Below are 15,610 nucleotides of genomic sequence, written 5' to 3'. Positions count from 1 at the left end.
ACGATGTAACTCCAAACTACTTGTTTTCAGTTCCAAACAGTAGTTTGGGGCCTTTGTGTGCGCCCCCTCTTTTAATATTTTGTCTGTGTTTTTTTTTCCATCAATTTCAAAATATATACTGAAAGAGATATCTTACTTTATGTCTTGCACTAAAAGTACAATTGTGTTTTATTTTATTAGGAGGAAACCACTTAATTGCGAAAAGGTATTTTTTCATCAGCTTAAATGTGGTGTGTATATGTATAGTTGGTGTTTTGTAAAAGAAATATTAAAATGATGATACAACATATAATCTGAAATTGAGTTTTCTTCCCGGTGCTCTTAAATAGTTTTTGGGAGTTGAAAAAAAATTGAGGGGAAGGAATTTGAGATAAAATTCCAAAGAATGTTGTATAAGTAATACCTTTGACCACTCTATGATAATCACATTTTAAATCTTTATGCACAACAGTTTTTTTTATGTTGTTGGATGGTTTTTAATTAACATGAAGACATTACAGATATCTATGCACAAAATGCGTAATCTATATTTTTTAATGTTTATTATTATGCTTCTATTTTGTTAATTTTCTTCTAAAATTACTTTGAAGTAGGGTTACAACCTCTACGGAAGATTTCGGATTTCAGGGTTTGATCTCCGGACTACGGGTTTAGGATGAATTTCTCTTGGTCACACGATTTTTTTTGCTTTAATTTTCGGCAGTACCAAAAAACTAAAAAAAATCGGAAATTGTATACACTCTGTAATTTAGGAAGTTTCGATTTTTTAGCTAAAAGAGGAATCGTCTTAAGTCAGATCAGAGTTTTTTTTTAAATCAGAATAAACTTCTTTAAGTTATACTACAGTTTTCTTCAAAATAAGTTTAAATTTTTAAAGTCAGTCCTTTGTTGTAGACTAGACTTACGTTTTTTTTAAGGTCAGACTTTTAGGGTTTCAAGGTTAGATCAGACTAAACTGAGGTCGAATTTGTCTTAAAAGTCAGACCTAAAGAAACTAAGGTTCGACTTAAAAAAAATAAGCCTGGCTTAATAAACGGCCTAGCTTTCTTTCTTAAGTCAGGCTTAAGTTTTTAAGTTAAGCCCACATTTTTTGAGGTGATTTACAATTTACAATTGTTTAAGATAAAGCTTCTAAGGTTTTAATAGCTAAAACAGACTAGATCTATAATGCACTTAACTTTACCTCAGCATGACTTAGGAAATTTAATATCCGTTAATAAAACTGAAGTCCGGTTTAAGTAAAATTAGGCCTGGTTTAAAAAAACTCAAGTCAAGGGTCAAACTAATCATATCAGAACTCTGCAAAAAATAATATTAATTCTTACGTAAATTAATGCATGTATCTCCCTATGTAGTCTTCAAAATTAAACCAATTTAATAATTTCTTTAAATTAACATCTACATATAGTAGAATTTGTAAAGCCAAAAATAAAAGAGAAGTAAGTCAATGTTTTCGATGGTTTCAACAGCAAATTCAACCAGTCATGGCTAATTATTATAAAATACATATATAAAGAAGAAAAGACCTGAAAGCTGAAAATATTATAATAAATATCTTTTCAACTTGAGATGATGACGATGTAAGTTTTTTTTCTTACCCCTCCCGTTCAAATGCTTTGAGATTGAATTAAAAGGCACCACATGGTGGTGGGGTGCTGTTTAAAGGAAAAAAAAAGAAGAAATATTTTATAAAAAGCTGGTATATTATTAATTGAGGAATGATTAGTGGAATATAAGTTGTGTGGAATGGGTTGGATGGTATTGCTATTGTAGAATATTACGCGCTTCCATGTAATCCCATCCCAAAACGCTACATTGTTAAAGACGAGAATTGGAAACACCATTAGCTACTTCAGTAGAAGATAATTTAACATATTTTATCGTTATTACTACACTAGCCTCAATGGAAATTGTTGTATGGAAGAAGACGATGGGGGAAGGGAGAAAGAATGGACGAAGAAATAATATGTAAATGCAGTGTGGAGAGAAATGAAACTTTTTCTTGCAACATCTCTTTGCAGCTCTTCATCTCTTATATAGTTGGGATATCTTCGGTGATTTTTGCTACTTTATTCATTCATACATTGAGAAATGTTTTACTTGCGACTCAATTGTTTTTCCTCTGATTAATTATGCACATCTCCATCTGACTTCTGCCTTCCTCCCCGTTCTCTTTATGTTCCAAATTTCTACATATCTTTCAGGAAGATTTTCCATCAAATTGCATTTAAGGGGTTTTCTCCACAATGAAAATTTGGCTGTAACTTTTTTAAAAATTAAATTTACACAGACGTAAAAAAAATTAAATTATTATTTATAAGTGTAAAATTCTATGTTCTCAACATTTGGTATGTATATTTTTGTTCTCTTCTCTCTCTCTCCCTGGACCCTCCTACTCAACTATTCATTGAATTCTGAAAATGATTTCATAAGAGCGAATATTTTATGTTGGTTATACCATTGAAAATCGTGGCTCCAAGGATGAAAAATTTACATATTCTATTGTCTTATCTTATGGCTATAAAATATGCAAATGCCGAGTGTAGATATTGTAATATTTATAAATTTAATGTAGCATCACATATATAATATTCTACCCAAGAGTTATCGTATTATTACTCCTCGCTTTATTACAGTTTTAATGGTATATATGTATGTATGTATTGTACAATACCTGATATTATATATATACCCCAAAAAGTTTACAATATGATTGCTAATGTTTTAATGATTCATGCAATAATTGCTATCTTGATGCTAAAAACACAAAGTAAACAAGGTGATTGATTTTTGGATTATATTTCGAATTTTAACTTTACACCATTTAATGGATGTTTTATGGAATTTTTTGCAGGGACAAGGGGTGGGTTGAGTGTGTGTTTTTTCTAATTGATAATTAGTCTATCTAAATTTCTCAAATTCTAATCAATAGATAAAAGAAAAAAAATTCTATGCTTTTTGTAGATTTTGAAAGCTTTTTAACGATTTTTAAATATATAAAATCTTTAGCATTGCAAGTCTATTCACTAAACTTACTCTCAAGATAAAGCTTTGAACTATGTCCTGAATTATACAAAAGTTTATTTTGAAACAAAGATAAAATTTTGGGGGATGTAAAATCCTTATTTCCCTGAAGCTCTATGTCTATATCACTGGTTAATCTTGCAAGTTATACTTAAAGTTCCATGTTTTCCAGAATATTATACATTGTTCTTTCGGCCCATCCCTCACCCCCTCACTTGGTTTACCACCACCGGCAGGCTGGCATGTGGATGAGGTGTCAGTAGTTTGTGTGCCGGGGGTGGGGGGTGGCGAAATAGTACCGTAGATGGAGGTGGAATTTGTTCAAGAGAATCAATAGCTCTCTGAATCTGTAAATTATGTATGTGCGACATCTTGCACCCCCGCTTTTTGAGGGCTATATATACACATATATTTTGTTCTCCCATAAATAAATAATACAACTAAAAGTGGTATATCTCTCACAGTGAACTTCTCAAATGTCTGGTCTTTCTCTCTTCTTATACTCCATTCCATAGATGTAGTATACCACACCGCTGCTATTCCATACATACATATATATGTAGCATTAAGTGATATAGAGAAATACATCTTTCACTAGCTATCTGGGAAAGTTGTATTCACATCGAATATATACATTTGCACAGAGAGGGTAATTTTGGAGTATCTCAACTCTTCCTTGTTCATACAATATTAATATTATTAGGTAAGATGAGTTAAAATGGGCTTGTAATCGATCATAGGGTTCAAACAACGTGTTCTTGTCTCGTACCAACATCTAAACTTAAAATATATTTCACACGAGTACCCTTAAGAGGGAAGCTGAGAGAGAACCATAGAGTCAAGAGGGTCTACAAGAGATAGCCGTAGAAATATAGCATCGTCGTAAAGGGCAATGCATTATATGTTATTGTGTTAATTACAATGTTAGGCTAATAAATCTTTTACCTAAAAAAATATGTAAAATATATTATTAAATTTAATAGATGATATATATTTACGATATAAAACAAGCCTTAAAAAATATTACATAAAGTCTAAAAAAGACTAAAATCAAAGCTTAAAAAAATTAGTTAATTCAGGCCGAAGAGTTATAAATTCAAGCTAGAAAGTACTAAATTTGACCTAAAAAAAACAGACTAAATCCAAACCGATATATATTTAATTTCCAATCTCAAAACTTCAATGATCGAGGAACAAAACTTTAAAAAATCGTTAAAGCCTAAAAGAGGACTAAATTCAAACTGAAAAGTAGTAAATTAATACTAAAAAGTAGTAAATTCAACCCATAAAAGACTAAATTTAAATCAAAAATTCCCAAATACGTTTTTGGATTTTTTTTTTGTTTTTAGCAAGAGATGTTCATGTGAAGTCAAATATTCAAGTAATCGAAAATATTCGGATGATTCGCTTAAAAAACCAAAATATTCGACAAATAAACACCCCTTGTAAAAATATATTTTTTAGCATGAAATTGAAGTAAAGCGCTAAAACACAATTTGTTCAATTTTCAGCGACGTTTTGGTAAATTTTTGTTAATACTTTTAAGTTTTAATAATCTGAAAATGGTAATAAATATTACAAAACATCGCTGGAAAACAAAAATTACGTTTTTTTACGACTGAACTGAATTTCCAAATTAAAAAAAAATAACATAGAATGCCATAGTCATCAAATCAACCCTATTTTTCAATGATTTACAAGCTTAATGTTTGATTTTCTATAAGAAATATGTACGTCAATATGGCTACATTGATGTCAAACGTCTCAAAAGTATGTATTTAACACATACACGTACAACACATTACATAGAGTTCGATGACTTACTGATAAGGTCACTAGTGCGTGAATTATCATTGGCCCCATTTGAATTTTTATTTGATAAGAATTCAAGTTCACTACGCATACACATGAAGTATATTTTATGTTATATATGTATATTTAAGGCATCTGCTTCCTTCTTGGTCTTTTGGGTATTTTGTAAAAATAAAGTGAGCTGTTTTTTCCGTTAAAGTTATTCAAAAATTAGTTTTTTTTAATTTTCTAAACATTTTTATTGTAAAAGAAATAGAAGATTATTATTTCTCACACAATTTTGCTTTGTGAAGGGTATTTTGGTATACAAATCCTATTACACGTGAAATGTTGAAATGCATAACCCTTCCCGGATGGAGGTTAACGTATTGTACATGGACAGGAAATGGTCTCTGTACTTAGTGATCATTGATGACCATGTAAAGTAGTGGAGGATGGTGAGTTATTTTGGAACAATGAAGTAGGGTGTTATGCCCGTACGGAGACCTGAAGCTGTGAGCGAAAACATGGCTTGGAAATTTCAGAGAGAGTGTGAACTGGAAGTAGATTCTCCTCATAGCCCCATGATAATCTCTTATCATTCCTAACAATTCATCTCAAACACGAGGTGTGTATTTCATTAGTTTGAGACTCTCCTTCGGTATCAGATTTGTGATTTGCCTCCAACACATCGTCCCCATATGTGGTGATGGTGCTCCTGTAACCCCTCTTTTGTACCGATAGGGTGATCGAAGAGAAATTCAATTTTGCTATAATATTCCACAGAATAATCCGATTCTCAGCATAAAGTTATAAAGTATACATAGCATGGAATATGTAAATATTATATATGCGGCATAGAGGAAATGGTGAAGGTGAAAATGTGCAGAATTCATCGAATGATGTTGGGGGGTGTTGGAAGTTACCCAGCAATCTAGTATATGTATAGTGTGTTACCCTCTACCGTCATTCTTTTCTTTCTCACCCCTCGCATACGCTCGAAACTTTTTTTTTATTTTATAATCAATTTTCCTGTTCGTTATCGGTGGAAAAGTGGAATTATACATATGTGAGATGATACCAAAAAGAGAGTACACACACAACTCTTTTCCCCCCCTTAGCAATGCTTGTAGATACGGCACACAAAAAAATTGTGCTCGATCTGAAGCTTTTGTGTGAAGAGAAGGAAAAATATCGCTGAAAATTCGATACACCCCCGCATTGGAGAATAAACGAAAAAAAGCCACATTGAATTTGTTGAAATTTTTTATCGGCAAACTATTGTACGATGCAGCGCCAAATATTCCTTTTCCTTTTTTTTGCACTGCAGCCTCATTCGCTGAATCACCCTCTTGGTCAGCTTCAGATATATTCATTGATGTGCGCTCCACCCACTCTGCCAAAATGCAACGATATTTGATGGGGGGTGGATGTGGATTTTCGCCACACACAGAGAGAGCGAGAAACTACCCCCTCAAACTCCCATATAGTTAGTCATACCCCTCATGTGTATTGGACACATATTCTTGCCCACCCATATATCGGAGTTCACCTTACAAACATGCCAACGTACATTAATTAGCGTCTGCAGCAGTGTTTTGTGCAAATATGTTTATATCAATAAATAGGAAAGATACAAAATGGAAATATATGTATTTACCCATCGGCCTCCATATTTGATCGCGTAGGCACTACACACTCGGTCCCTTACATGTGGTATGTCTGTACTCAGGAGATATCACCAAATATGAGTGAATTCCAAGGGGTGAACTTCATCTTTACATTTTACGTAGCAAATATTAATATATTTTTCTTTTAATATTAATTATTTAAAAGATTTATTTAATTTTATATTAGGTTTTATAGGCGAAAAGAATTATAAAAGAACCGCAAATTGACGTAAAGTTGACTAGGTTAAATCTATCCTGTCTTGCATCAATATTCAGTCTGACCTAACCTTAAAACCTGAAATACCTGATCTAAAACATCAAAGATCTGGTCTTAAAAAACATAGAACTTATTCCCGGTCTAATAAATTTAACCATAGAGTAAAATATCTAGACCTATCTTAAAGAACTGAAGCCTAGCCGAAAAACTGGTGTCTTTTAAACTTAGGCCTAGTTTAAAAAACTTAAACACAGCGAGAAATATCTAGGCCTTGCTTAAAAAAAAAACTTCGGCGTAATTGTACTTGTACGTAACTTAATAAACTTAAGTCTAGGTTTAAAAATTAGACCTATCTTAAAAAACTGAATGTTGATTTAAACAGTAATTTCCGTTATCGTCCCTTCTGATTTTTGAAGTCCTTGCGTTATGGACTTAACAAAAATAGAACCTATGTAGGAATACGAAACATAGGGAATTTTCGAAAATGTAATGGTCATTAACTTGAAAATTTTAAGGCCGACTTACAAATTTTAAGTCAGACTTACAAAAACTGACCTAATACCTTAAGACCGACTTAAAAACCGACTTAAATTCTACCCTAAATGTTAAAGAATTTTTCATTATTTTTTTTGTTTAATAAATAATAGTAATTAAAAGTAGGCTAGAATCGTAAAAATTAAAATAAACGAAAAAAGCAGGTAAAATACCTACATAACTGAATACCTAAAATACCTACATACTTGAATTTGTAGATAATAAAATGTATAGAATAGTTTGTAAAAAAAATCAAATGTGGATTGAGAATAAAGAATTGATTGATTGATTGATTGATTGAACTACGAAACGCATAATCTTCTATCTCTTTAGATATCCCTGAGAAAAAAATATTTACGACTAAAAGAAGGATCAAAGCATAGATTTCTGTTAAACTTCAATATGCAGTAATGGCAGCAATGTATATGATTGAACCTTTGTATTCACAACTCCTCATTCCTGGTCCATAGAAATTGTCATTCGTGATTTTGTCAACTTGAGCACCCCTCGACAGTATCTGCGTGCGAGAGAACAGGGCTCTGGTGTGTCTGTACGGACATTGGTAGTCGCGACAGGGGTAGCATTTGAATTTGAGGCACAGGCAAAGAGTCAGTGGCATCTAGGGGTAGGGGACTGGGTGTGGGTGAAGCAAGAGATATCCGATATATTCGCGTATTACATTTCGCATTTATCCATCTCTCCATATATGGGGTAACATTGCATTTCTACTTCGTAGAAGAGTTGCCACACAGCATCGATGGGGGTTGTGAATCGTGTGTGTGGATGCGCCCTATTATGCTATGGATGGAGTGGGTTAGAACACGAGGAGGAAGCAACGCGAAGTAGCGCTCTGTAGACGGTGGCTCTTTGGCATGTGTGTGAATTTCCTATATATGTATATAGGCAAAATGTACATTTTCATGTAGGGAATCAACATCGAACTGTGAAATCAATACGAGAAGAGCTTCCCAGTGATCATGCTGAGTTGCTATAAGATAAATAGAAACATTTCGTGTGTTCCAACACGATACGAGTGCCATAGACCCAGAGGGGGTGTGGAATGGTAGGAATGACCAAGCAGAATCCCCCGAACGAGAGGGGCGTGGGGTGGAAAAGGATGCTCGGACGTGGAGTCGCGAATTTGCATTTCTGACGAATTCTAATCGGTACTATGGGGATGATGGCCGAAATTCCCCATAATGACCAACTCTACCGTATTCATGTTTTCGTGATTAGAAGGAGGCAGGATGATTCCCAAAATATATATGTGTGTCCTAGTCTTTGATTTTAATTATTTAGGCAGATTTGAGTGTTCCTGCATATTTGGCATACTGGCCTGAAATGATATGAATTGAGCTTTATTTTTTCATTCCGTTTTAGAATTTTTATTGCTTTATTTTTCAGTTTTTAAAGATCTATGTAGAGTTAAAAGAACGACATAGAATTGATTAAATTATAGGTTAATTGATTTTAATGTTGAGTTTTTTTATTGATGAAAAAGTTCTTAAAATTTTAACCATTTTCGAACTTTTTTTAATTAGTAAATAAATTATTCTTTTTTTTTAATTCCTTTTCCAGAAATGCAGGGTCCTCAAGTACAAACATCTTCCAACTAAGTTACATCTATACACTTTCTTCATTCTACCTCTTTGGATTTGCCTGTACTGCAACTCAACACACCTCATCCTGATTTATGAAGCAGACCAGCATCAATCAGATTTCCTGGCAACTGGTGATCTATTATTCATAATACCCACCCCCTACCCTTTCCCATACAATTTTCAGGTTTAGGTTTCTAGGGAGCAGAGCTCTTTTTTTCCGTTGTTACACCACCTCTGTGAGCAGACGAATCCTCAGGTGAGTTGACTTAGCTGCGTTGCGACAATTTAGACTTTTCATTGGGGGTGCGAGGATTATTTCCAAAAAAAATCACACATCAGCTTTTTTCCACCAAAAAAACAGTGGGGGGTGCTTGACATTACAAGGTCTAAAAATTATAAAATTCACGCTGCACGCAGACTAGAAGCTTTGACTCTCCGAAATGAAGAGCATTTATCAAAGTGGACGCAAAACCTCCAGTCTGTGTGTTCGGTCAACAGGGCTCGGAGCACAGACGTGTGTGGTATGGTGAGGAAGGGTTAGAAACAATCTGGGGAGAAGGGTGGTTGTACGAGGGGTAGAAAATATAAAATATTGTGTTTACGTACGACGCCCTGTTAAAAAAAAGAGTTTATTAACGACAAAAAGAAATGAAACGTGGAATAAAAATTAATGTTTGTATGCACAGAGAGGGAGTGTCGGGGTGGTTTTCTATGGCGCGCTTTTTTTTAACGCTGCTCCGGCATCTGAAGGTTCGGCGGGGACGCGCGTATTACATTGTGCTATGGGGGTTTGGGTGGTGGACAAATTGACGGGGGGTGGTACAGGGGTGGCCAGGCAGACAATTCAGAAGGGGTCGGCAATGTCGTAGTTACTGCGTGAGTGGAGATGGGGTGTTGCGAAAGTTAAACAGAGGATTGGAGCCATGGCAATCTCAAAAGAGGGGAAGGAACTCTGATGGAATTATTGCTATATTTTACAAAGTTTTATTGTGCACAAAATTACACACTAATTTGCAGGGTGTTCCTAATATACTTGAATTATTTTAAGTTAGTTAGAATACAGTGTGGTTCGTATTGGGTTTGAAACGTTTAGTTTTTAGCAGCATTCGTAATAAAGTTAGAAAATACAGCAAATTGTTTGTCTTCATGTTTTTCTAGCTTTTTTATTAGGTCGTCTTATAAAAAGCCTTAATTACCATAGGTGAAATTCATTGCTAAGTACGGCTTAGTTCGTTTTCAAAACCAGGATGAATGCATTTTTAGATGAACCAAAACAGTAAAAGACTGACATTAAAGTATTAAATCCTACTTTAAAAAACTAAGGCTTGATGTAAGACAATCTAGGTCTAGCTTAAAGAATTTAGGCCTAGCTTAAAAATAATAGGCTTAGCCAAAGAATCTTATTGTTAGACCTAACCTAAGAAACGTAAGCCTAGATTTAAAAAAAAACTTAGGCCTAGCTTCAAAAACTGAAGCTTGGTTTAAGAAAACTTAGGTCTAGCTTAAAAAACTAAATTCGGAATCTGAATCATCCGGTTATTTTACTCATTTCTCCAGAAACGTTTTGAAAAAAAAAGAACAATAGTATTTTAACCCCTAAGACACTTTTTTACTAATGAGATCCTGTAAGAAAAAAAAGCTTTTCTGTTTTACTTTCATTTTTATATTAAATATTTTTTTTCAAAGAGGTCACGCGCTTGTCCTTGCAGAAAGAAAACTATTTCTCAATTGTTGTTCAAAAAGAAAGCAACATCAAAAGCTGAGATTCACTTTTTATCATCTTAACCCAAGCAAGGAATGTCTTCACTCTCTCTCAACCACATTGTGGTAGCTTCAAGGGTGAGTGAGTCCATTGGGTGGTCTGGGTGGGAAGTATAGTTCTGGTGAATGGAGAATGGGGGGTCTTAAGGAGTTGATCTTAGATGTCGTTGATTTTTTTTTGTGTACGTCTCCCGAAAATTCGCTACATGATGCCGAGACAAGTTGCAGTAGCAGCTGATTGCTACTGTATGTGTTATGCTCTCCATCGTCCACGTGACTTTGTTGTGTAAAAGCACCGCCCCCCACCTGAGAGAGCCGACAGTACCTATTCCACCCGCCACGCCGTGGCCCCAATATGTATCCCCATTGTGGCGCTAATGGTGTGTGCGCGAGTGGTGTCCAACTGTACGATTGCGAGCACACCTCGTTTCGTTGTGTGGATGGAGGCCGGACAAATAATGCCTGTGGTGGGGGTATAGCTAGACTAAAAGCATGGTGAGGCTACCACTACAGTGGTAACCTTACCCTCTCTCTCGTGATCATGAAGAGAGAAACATAACTCCCCGTCTTTTCGGCATGACGCTATGTATGTGTGCAGCAAGCACGTCCAACGCCGCGCATTCGGAATACGGAGTGTCAGATGGAAAGCACGTTGATGAAATTGCGATGTTATGCCGATACCATACCGAATGGGGCACGAGCTAATCCCTCCACTGTAGTGCACGCTAAGTGAGACACGCCGTACGCCTCAAGATACGAAATAGCTTTCAGTGTGAACCGGGACGTTTAGCAGATATCGTGTATGTGACTCCCTCGTTGCATACTCGCATAGACTTTTTTTAGTTTTCTGCCCAGAAGAGACTATTTGAGAGAAAGAGAGTTTGTAAAATAAAAAGACACTCTATTATTGCCATTTGAATCTTCTGTGTTATTGACGCGTTGGAGAACAAATTGCACTTGTAACGCATTCCGAGGCTGATTTATGGTTTAGAGACATCGCGTGCGTTTGTGATGCTCCTCTGGCCCTAATATGTGCATTGTTTACCGATTTGAATGAAAGAAGAATATAAATCGACGTAGGGGTTACTGGTTCAGAATTAACCGTCTATTCTTGACTGAGGACATATTTTGTCGTTTAAATTGGAAAACTTTGACGAATTGTGCTTTGTTGATTGGGTATATATGTAAAATCAGTTCGGAGTTCTAGGTTTCCTCCAGAATGGATTTCTATGATTCTCAAAAAAATAAACTGGAACATCTGTTGTATGAGTCCTCAACTAGGAAATACAACTGGTGATGATTAATTAAGAAATTAAAAAAAAAAAGAATCATAGCTAATTGAAAGGAAACCAAAACAAGTCTAAGAAGTCAGCTACAGACTTTGGGACCTATACCATAAACGTATCAGAGTTGAAAGACCTTTAAAAAAAACTGATGTGTGATTATTTTGAGGGAAGAAAAAAACCCACCCTTAAGAAAAAACATTAAATGTTTGAAGATTTCTAAGTGACGCTAAGGGTATTTTTTATTAGGTGCTAAGGGAGAAGAAATTGTGTGTGTCCCTTAAAAGAGAGGTGTTTTCAAGAAAGTAAACTAAGAATTTTGTGAAGATGCCATCTGAAACACCACCTCCGAAAATCCCATCACCAAGTGCAAGTGTGTCGGTGTTGGAGCAGCAACAGCGCCCCAAAACCCCATCATCAGTGCCACCAGTGTCATCCACACCATCCTCATCTTCCCAATTGTCCCACCTCAATCCAAATTGTCAGCAGGGTCAGCAATCGGGTGGTACCACAGCCACCCTGGCAAACCAAGAGCAACAATCATTCTCGAGTCTACCTACCACATCACAGAATCACTCTGAGCCACAGCAGTTTTGTCTCAAGTGGAATAGCTATCAATCGAATTTGACGAGTGAATTTGACCAATTGCTACAAAATGAATCCTTTGTCGATGTCACACTCGCCTGCGATGGGCACTCAATTAAGGCCCACAAAATGGTACTGTCCGCATGCAGTCCCTACTTTCAGGCACTTTTCTTCGATAATCCATGCCAGCATCCCATAATAATTATGAAAGAGGTGAAATGGCCTGAGCTCAAGGCTGTTGTCGAGTACATGTACAAAGGGGAGATAAATGTGAGTCAGGATCAGATAGCACCCCTCCTACGGGTGGCTCAGATGCTAAAAATTCGTGGTTTGGCAGATGTGAATGGGGACCAGGATGTCCAGGCTAGTTCCAATACACCTGGCTCCGCAAATGGTGGCCACCAATCTGCATCCGGGGCAGGTGGTGGTGGTACTGCCACCAAATCCGACACAACAAACATCAAAAAGCCACGTCTTGCGAGAGATTTTGACGTACATGAGCGAAGTAGCAATGGTGCCGGCGGTGCATCACTCACATCAAGTGGTGGCCAGAATCGCGATGGTGGTGATAATCTTGCTGGCACCTCGAGGAGTGGGAGGAAGAGACGCTGGCTAACTGGTGAGAATCAGACAGGCGCCGGAAGTCCCGTAGACACCTCCACACCTGACAATTTGGAACCACCATCCCCCATACCCATACAAAATCACCCAAGTTCAAGCATCACACACCCACCAACATCCACCCCAACGCCATCCATGCCATTCCCCGTTCCACCCCACCTCGACACCATGGGGTTGTCGTCTTTGGCGCTCAACAATCCAGACGACATGGAAATCAAGCCGGGAATAGCCGAAATGATACGCGAGGAAGAAAGGGTGAGTCTGTTTTCACTTTCTCTCCCATAATCCCGAACATGCTTTACTCTACAACTCTGTGAATTTCATGAAAAGGGAAGGAGGTTTCATCTCCCACCCCCCCCATTGACGCATGATTTTGCATTCAGGTTGATCTCTCTAGAAAGTTTTTTCTTTTTTTTTTTTTGCTAAAGATATTTCTTAAGTGAAAAGTTTTATTTCAATACCGTTTGCATTTTTTTTTTTTTTTTTTTTAACACCCACCCCTCCCTAAGGTCTTCGGGATACCGTTTGCATAATACATATAGTTAAAATATATGTATATAAAGGAGGAATTGAAAAAAATGAGTATTGGTCTTATTTCTTAAGGGTTGAATTTCCGGGAACATATTATCAAACTTTTATGAATGTTGATATTCAAACCTTTATTTTATCTTTTACGGGTTTTAAGATTTATTTGTTTCTATTTTGTGAACAAAAAATATAAGATTTAGTAGTTTTTTTTTTTTAAGTTAGAACTTCTATATCTCTTAGGTAAAGCTGATTTCATTGTTTAGAAAGAAAGTTTTGACACTCTGAACCCCATTTCTTAGACCTTCCTAACCTCTCTGTAAGTCCGGGAGAGGTAATATGTAATGCTGTTCTCACTGATTTTTTCATTTGTAAAATCATAGCTTAGGTGTGGAAGTTATCTAACAAGATATTGGGCCTAATTCAGCGACCAAGAAACCCTTGAAATCTTTAAATTTTGTACTGAAATATAAAGATTTCAAGCGAATTTCAAGGGTTTTTTGGTCGCTGAATAAGGTCCATTATTATTCTAACTTTCTACGAGTTTAAAGATTTGAGGAAATTTTATTTTGAATTTGTAAAAAAAAATTAAAAATAAACTAAATGTAGTTTCAAAGTCAGAATTGTAGAACATACATGTAAAAAATTAGTTTTAAAATTATTTTTCTAGTTCCTAAAACTTTTTATTTAATAATAAATATTGAGCTCATAAACTGTCAAAGTACCAACCAAATATTCAACTTAAAAAAATAACGTCAAACTGATTTTTGAATTTAGTCTAAAAGCCTTCTTGGATTCTATTTTAAAAGCTTTTTTTATAGTTTTATTTTCTAATTAAATAAATGCTTTATAGCTCACATGTTTAAGCATATCTATCGGATACAGCCACGCTATTATGAAGACCCAAATTTTTGATATAATCCAAAAGAATTAAACAGCAAATCCCACACCACGCTATACTGCTCAGCCAAAAAAAAAAAATTTCAATCAAGAACTCTCAAAAAAAAAGCTCACATGTTTTTCTCCTTGGCTACCTCTTTTAATTTCCTAATATACATATAACAAACTTGGAGACAAAGTGCCGTGTGCAAGTTTCAAATAAAAAAAAAAACATCAATTTCATTTCAGGGCTTTTTCCACATTGAGCCAATAAATAATTGCGAAATATCTAGCATTTATACATACATATATATATTTAACAAAAGGTGATATTGGGTGGTATAAAAGAAAACGCCTAAAATATTTTTTATCGTTAACATTAATCTCGCTTATCGCTATATATTCAGGTGACAAGAAAGAGTGGGTTTATATAATATTGAAAAGTGCGGCAAAAGGAATTTATTTCGATAACGAACAAATTTTGTTATTAGTATAAAAATGTGTTAATTTAATCGATTGGAAAATTAGTTCGATTGTGGGCACAAAAAACAAAAAAAAAAACCAAAAGAAATATAAAATAAAAGGCATGAATTTGCCATGAGCGAGAAACAAACAACCACAATGCTTACATTAATTGATTAATGTGGCTCGTTGATAATAGTTGTATTATTTGTGTGCTTTAATTAATTAATTAAACATGTTGGGTGTAGGAAATAAAATAAATTGCCCATTAGAGATGGGTTTTGTTCTTTTTTTTCGGGTTTGTCTGTATGGGAGGCAAAGTAGGAGAGGTTGTTGTTTTTTGGTGTTCGTTGGTCGCCTTTTCTCTCTATTACAAAGATAATTCTAATGTTTATTCTATGCAATTGTAAACATTTTTGTATACAAATTTCTCACAAAATGCCCCATTGGATGAATATAAAAATTATGTGTTGTTTTTCTTTTTATTCTGCAAAGCATTCACTTTGAAAATGTACACCAAATTTATTTTCGTCATACCATCGCTATTGATTATTAATTTTTATGGTAAGCAAAAGATTTTTTTTTATCTTCCTTGAATATTTTTTCTTCATACACTGAAGGCTCTCCGTTTGACTCATTTAACAACCACCCGAAAAA

The 15,610-nt window shown here is 35.2% G+C and overlaps 1 protein-coding gene across 4 annotated transcripts in view; it reads left to right on the top strand.

Annotated features, from left to right (window-relative positions):
- Positions 1-15,610, top strand: part of LOC129793995 (protein bric-a-brac 1-like) — a 153,330-nt gene that overhangs the window by 31,778 nt on the left and 105,942 nt on the right. For all 4 annotated transcript variants that reach the window (XM_055834553.1, XM_055834555.1, XM_055834552.1 and 1 more), the window contains 2 exons: positions 8,815-9,093; positions 12,131-13,342. In XM_055834553.1, the coding sequence (XP_055690528.1) occupies positions 12,209-13,342 (1,134 nt within the window). In that variant the 5' untranslated portion in view covers positions 8,815-9,093; positions 12,131-12,208. The remainder of the gene's footprint in view (positions 1-8,814; positions 9,094-12,130; positions 13,343-15,610) is intronic.

Source organism: Lutzomyia longipalpis, chromosome 3 (assembly GCF_024334085.1).
Source record: "Lutzomyia longipalpis isolate SR_M1_2022 chromosome 3, ASM2433408v1".
NCBI lineage: Eukaryota > Metazoa > Arthropoda > Insecta > Diptera > Psychodidae > Lutzomyia > Lutzomyia longipalpis.
Note: the sequence above shows the minus strand (reverse complement) of the source record. Positions and strands in the feature narration are given on the sequence as shown.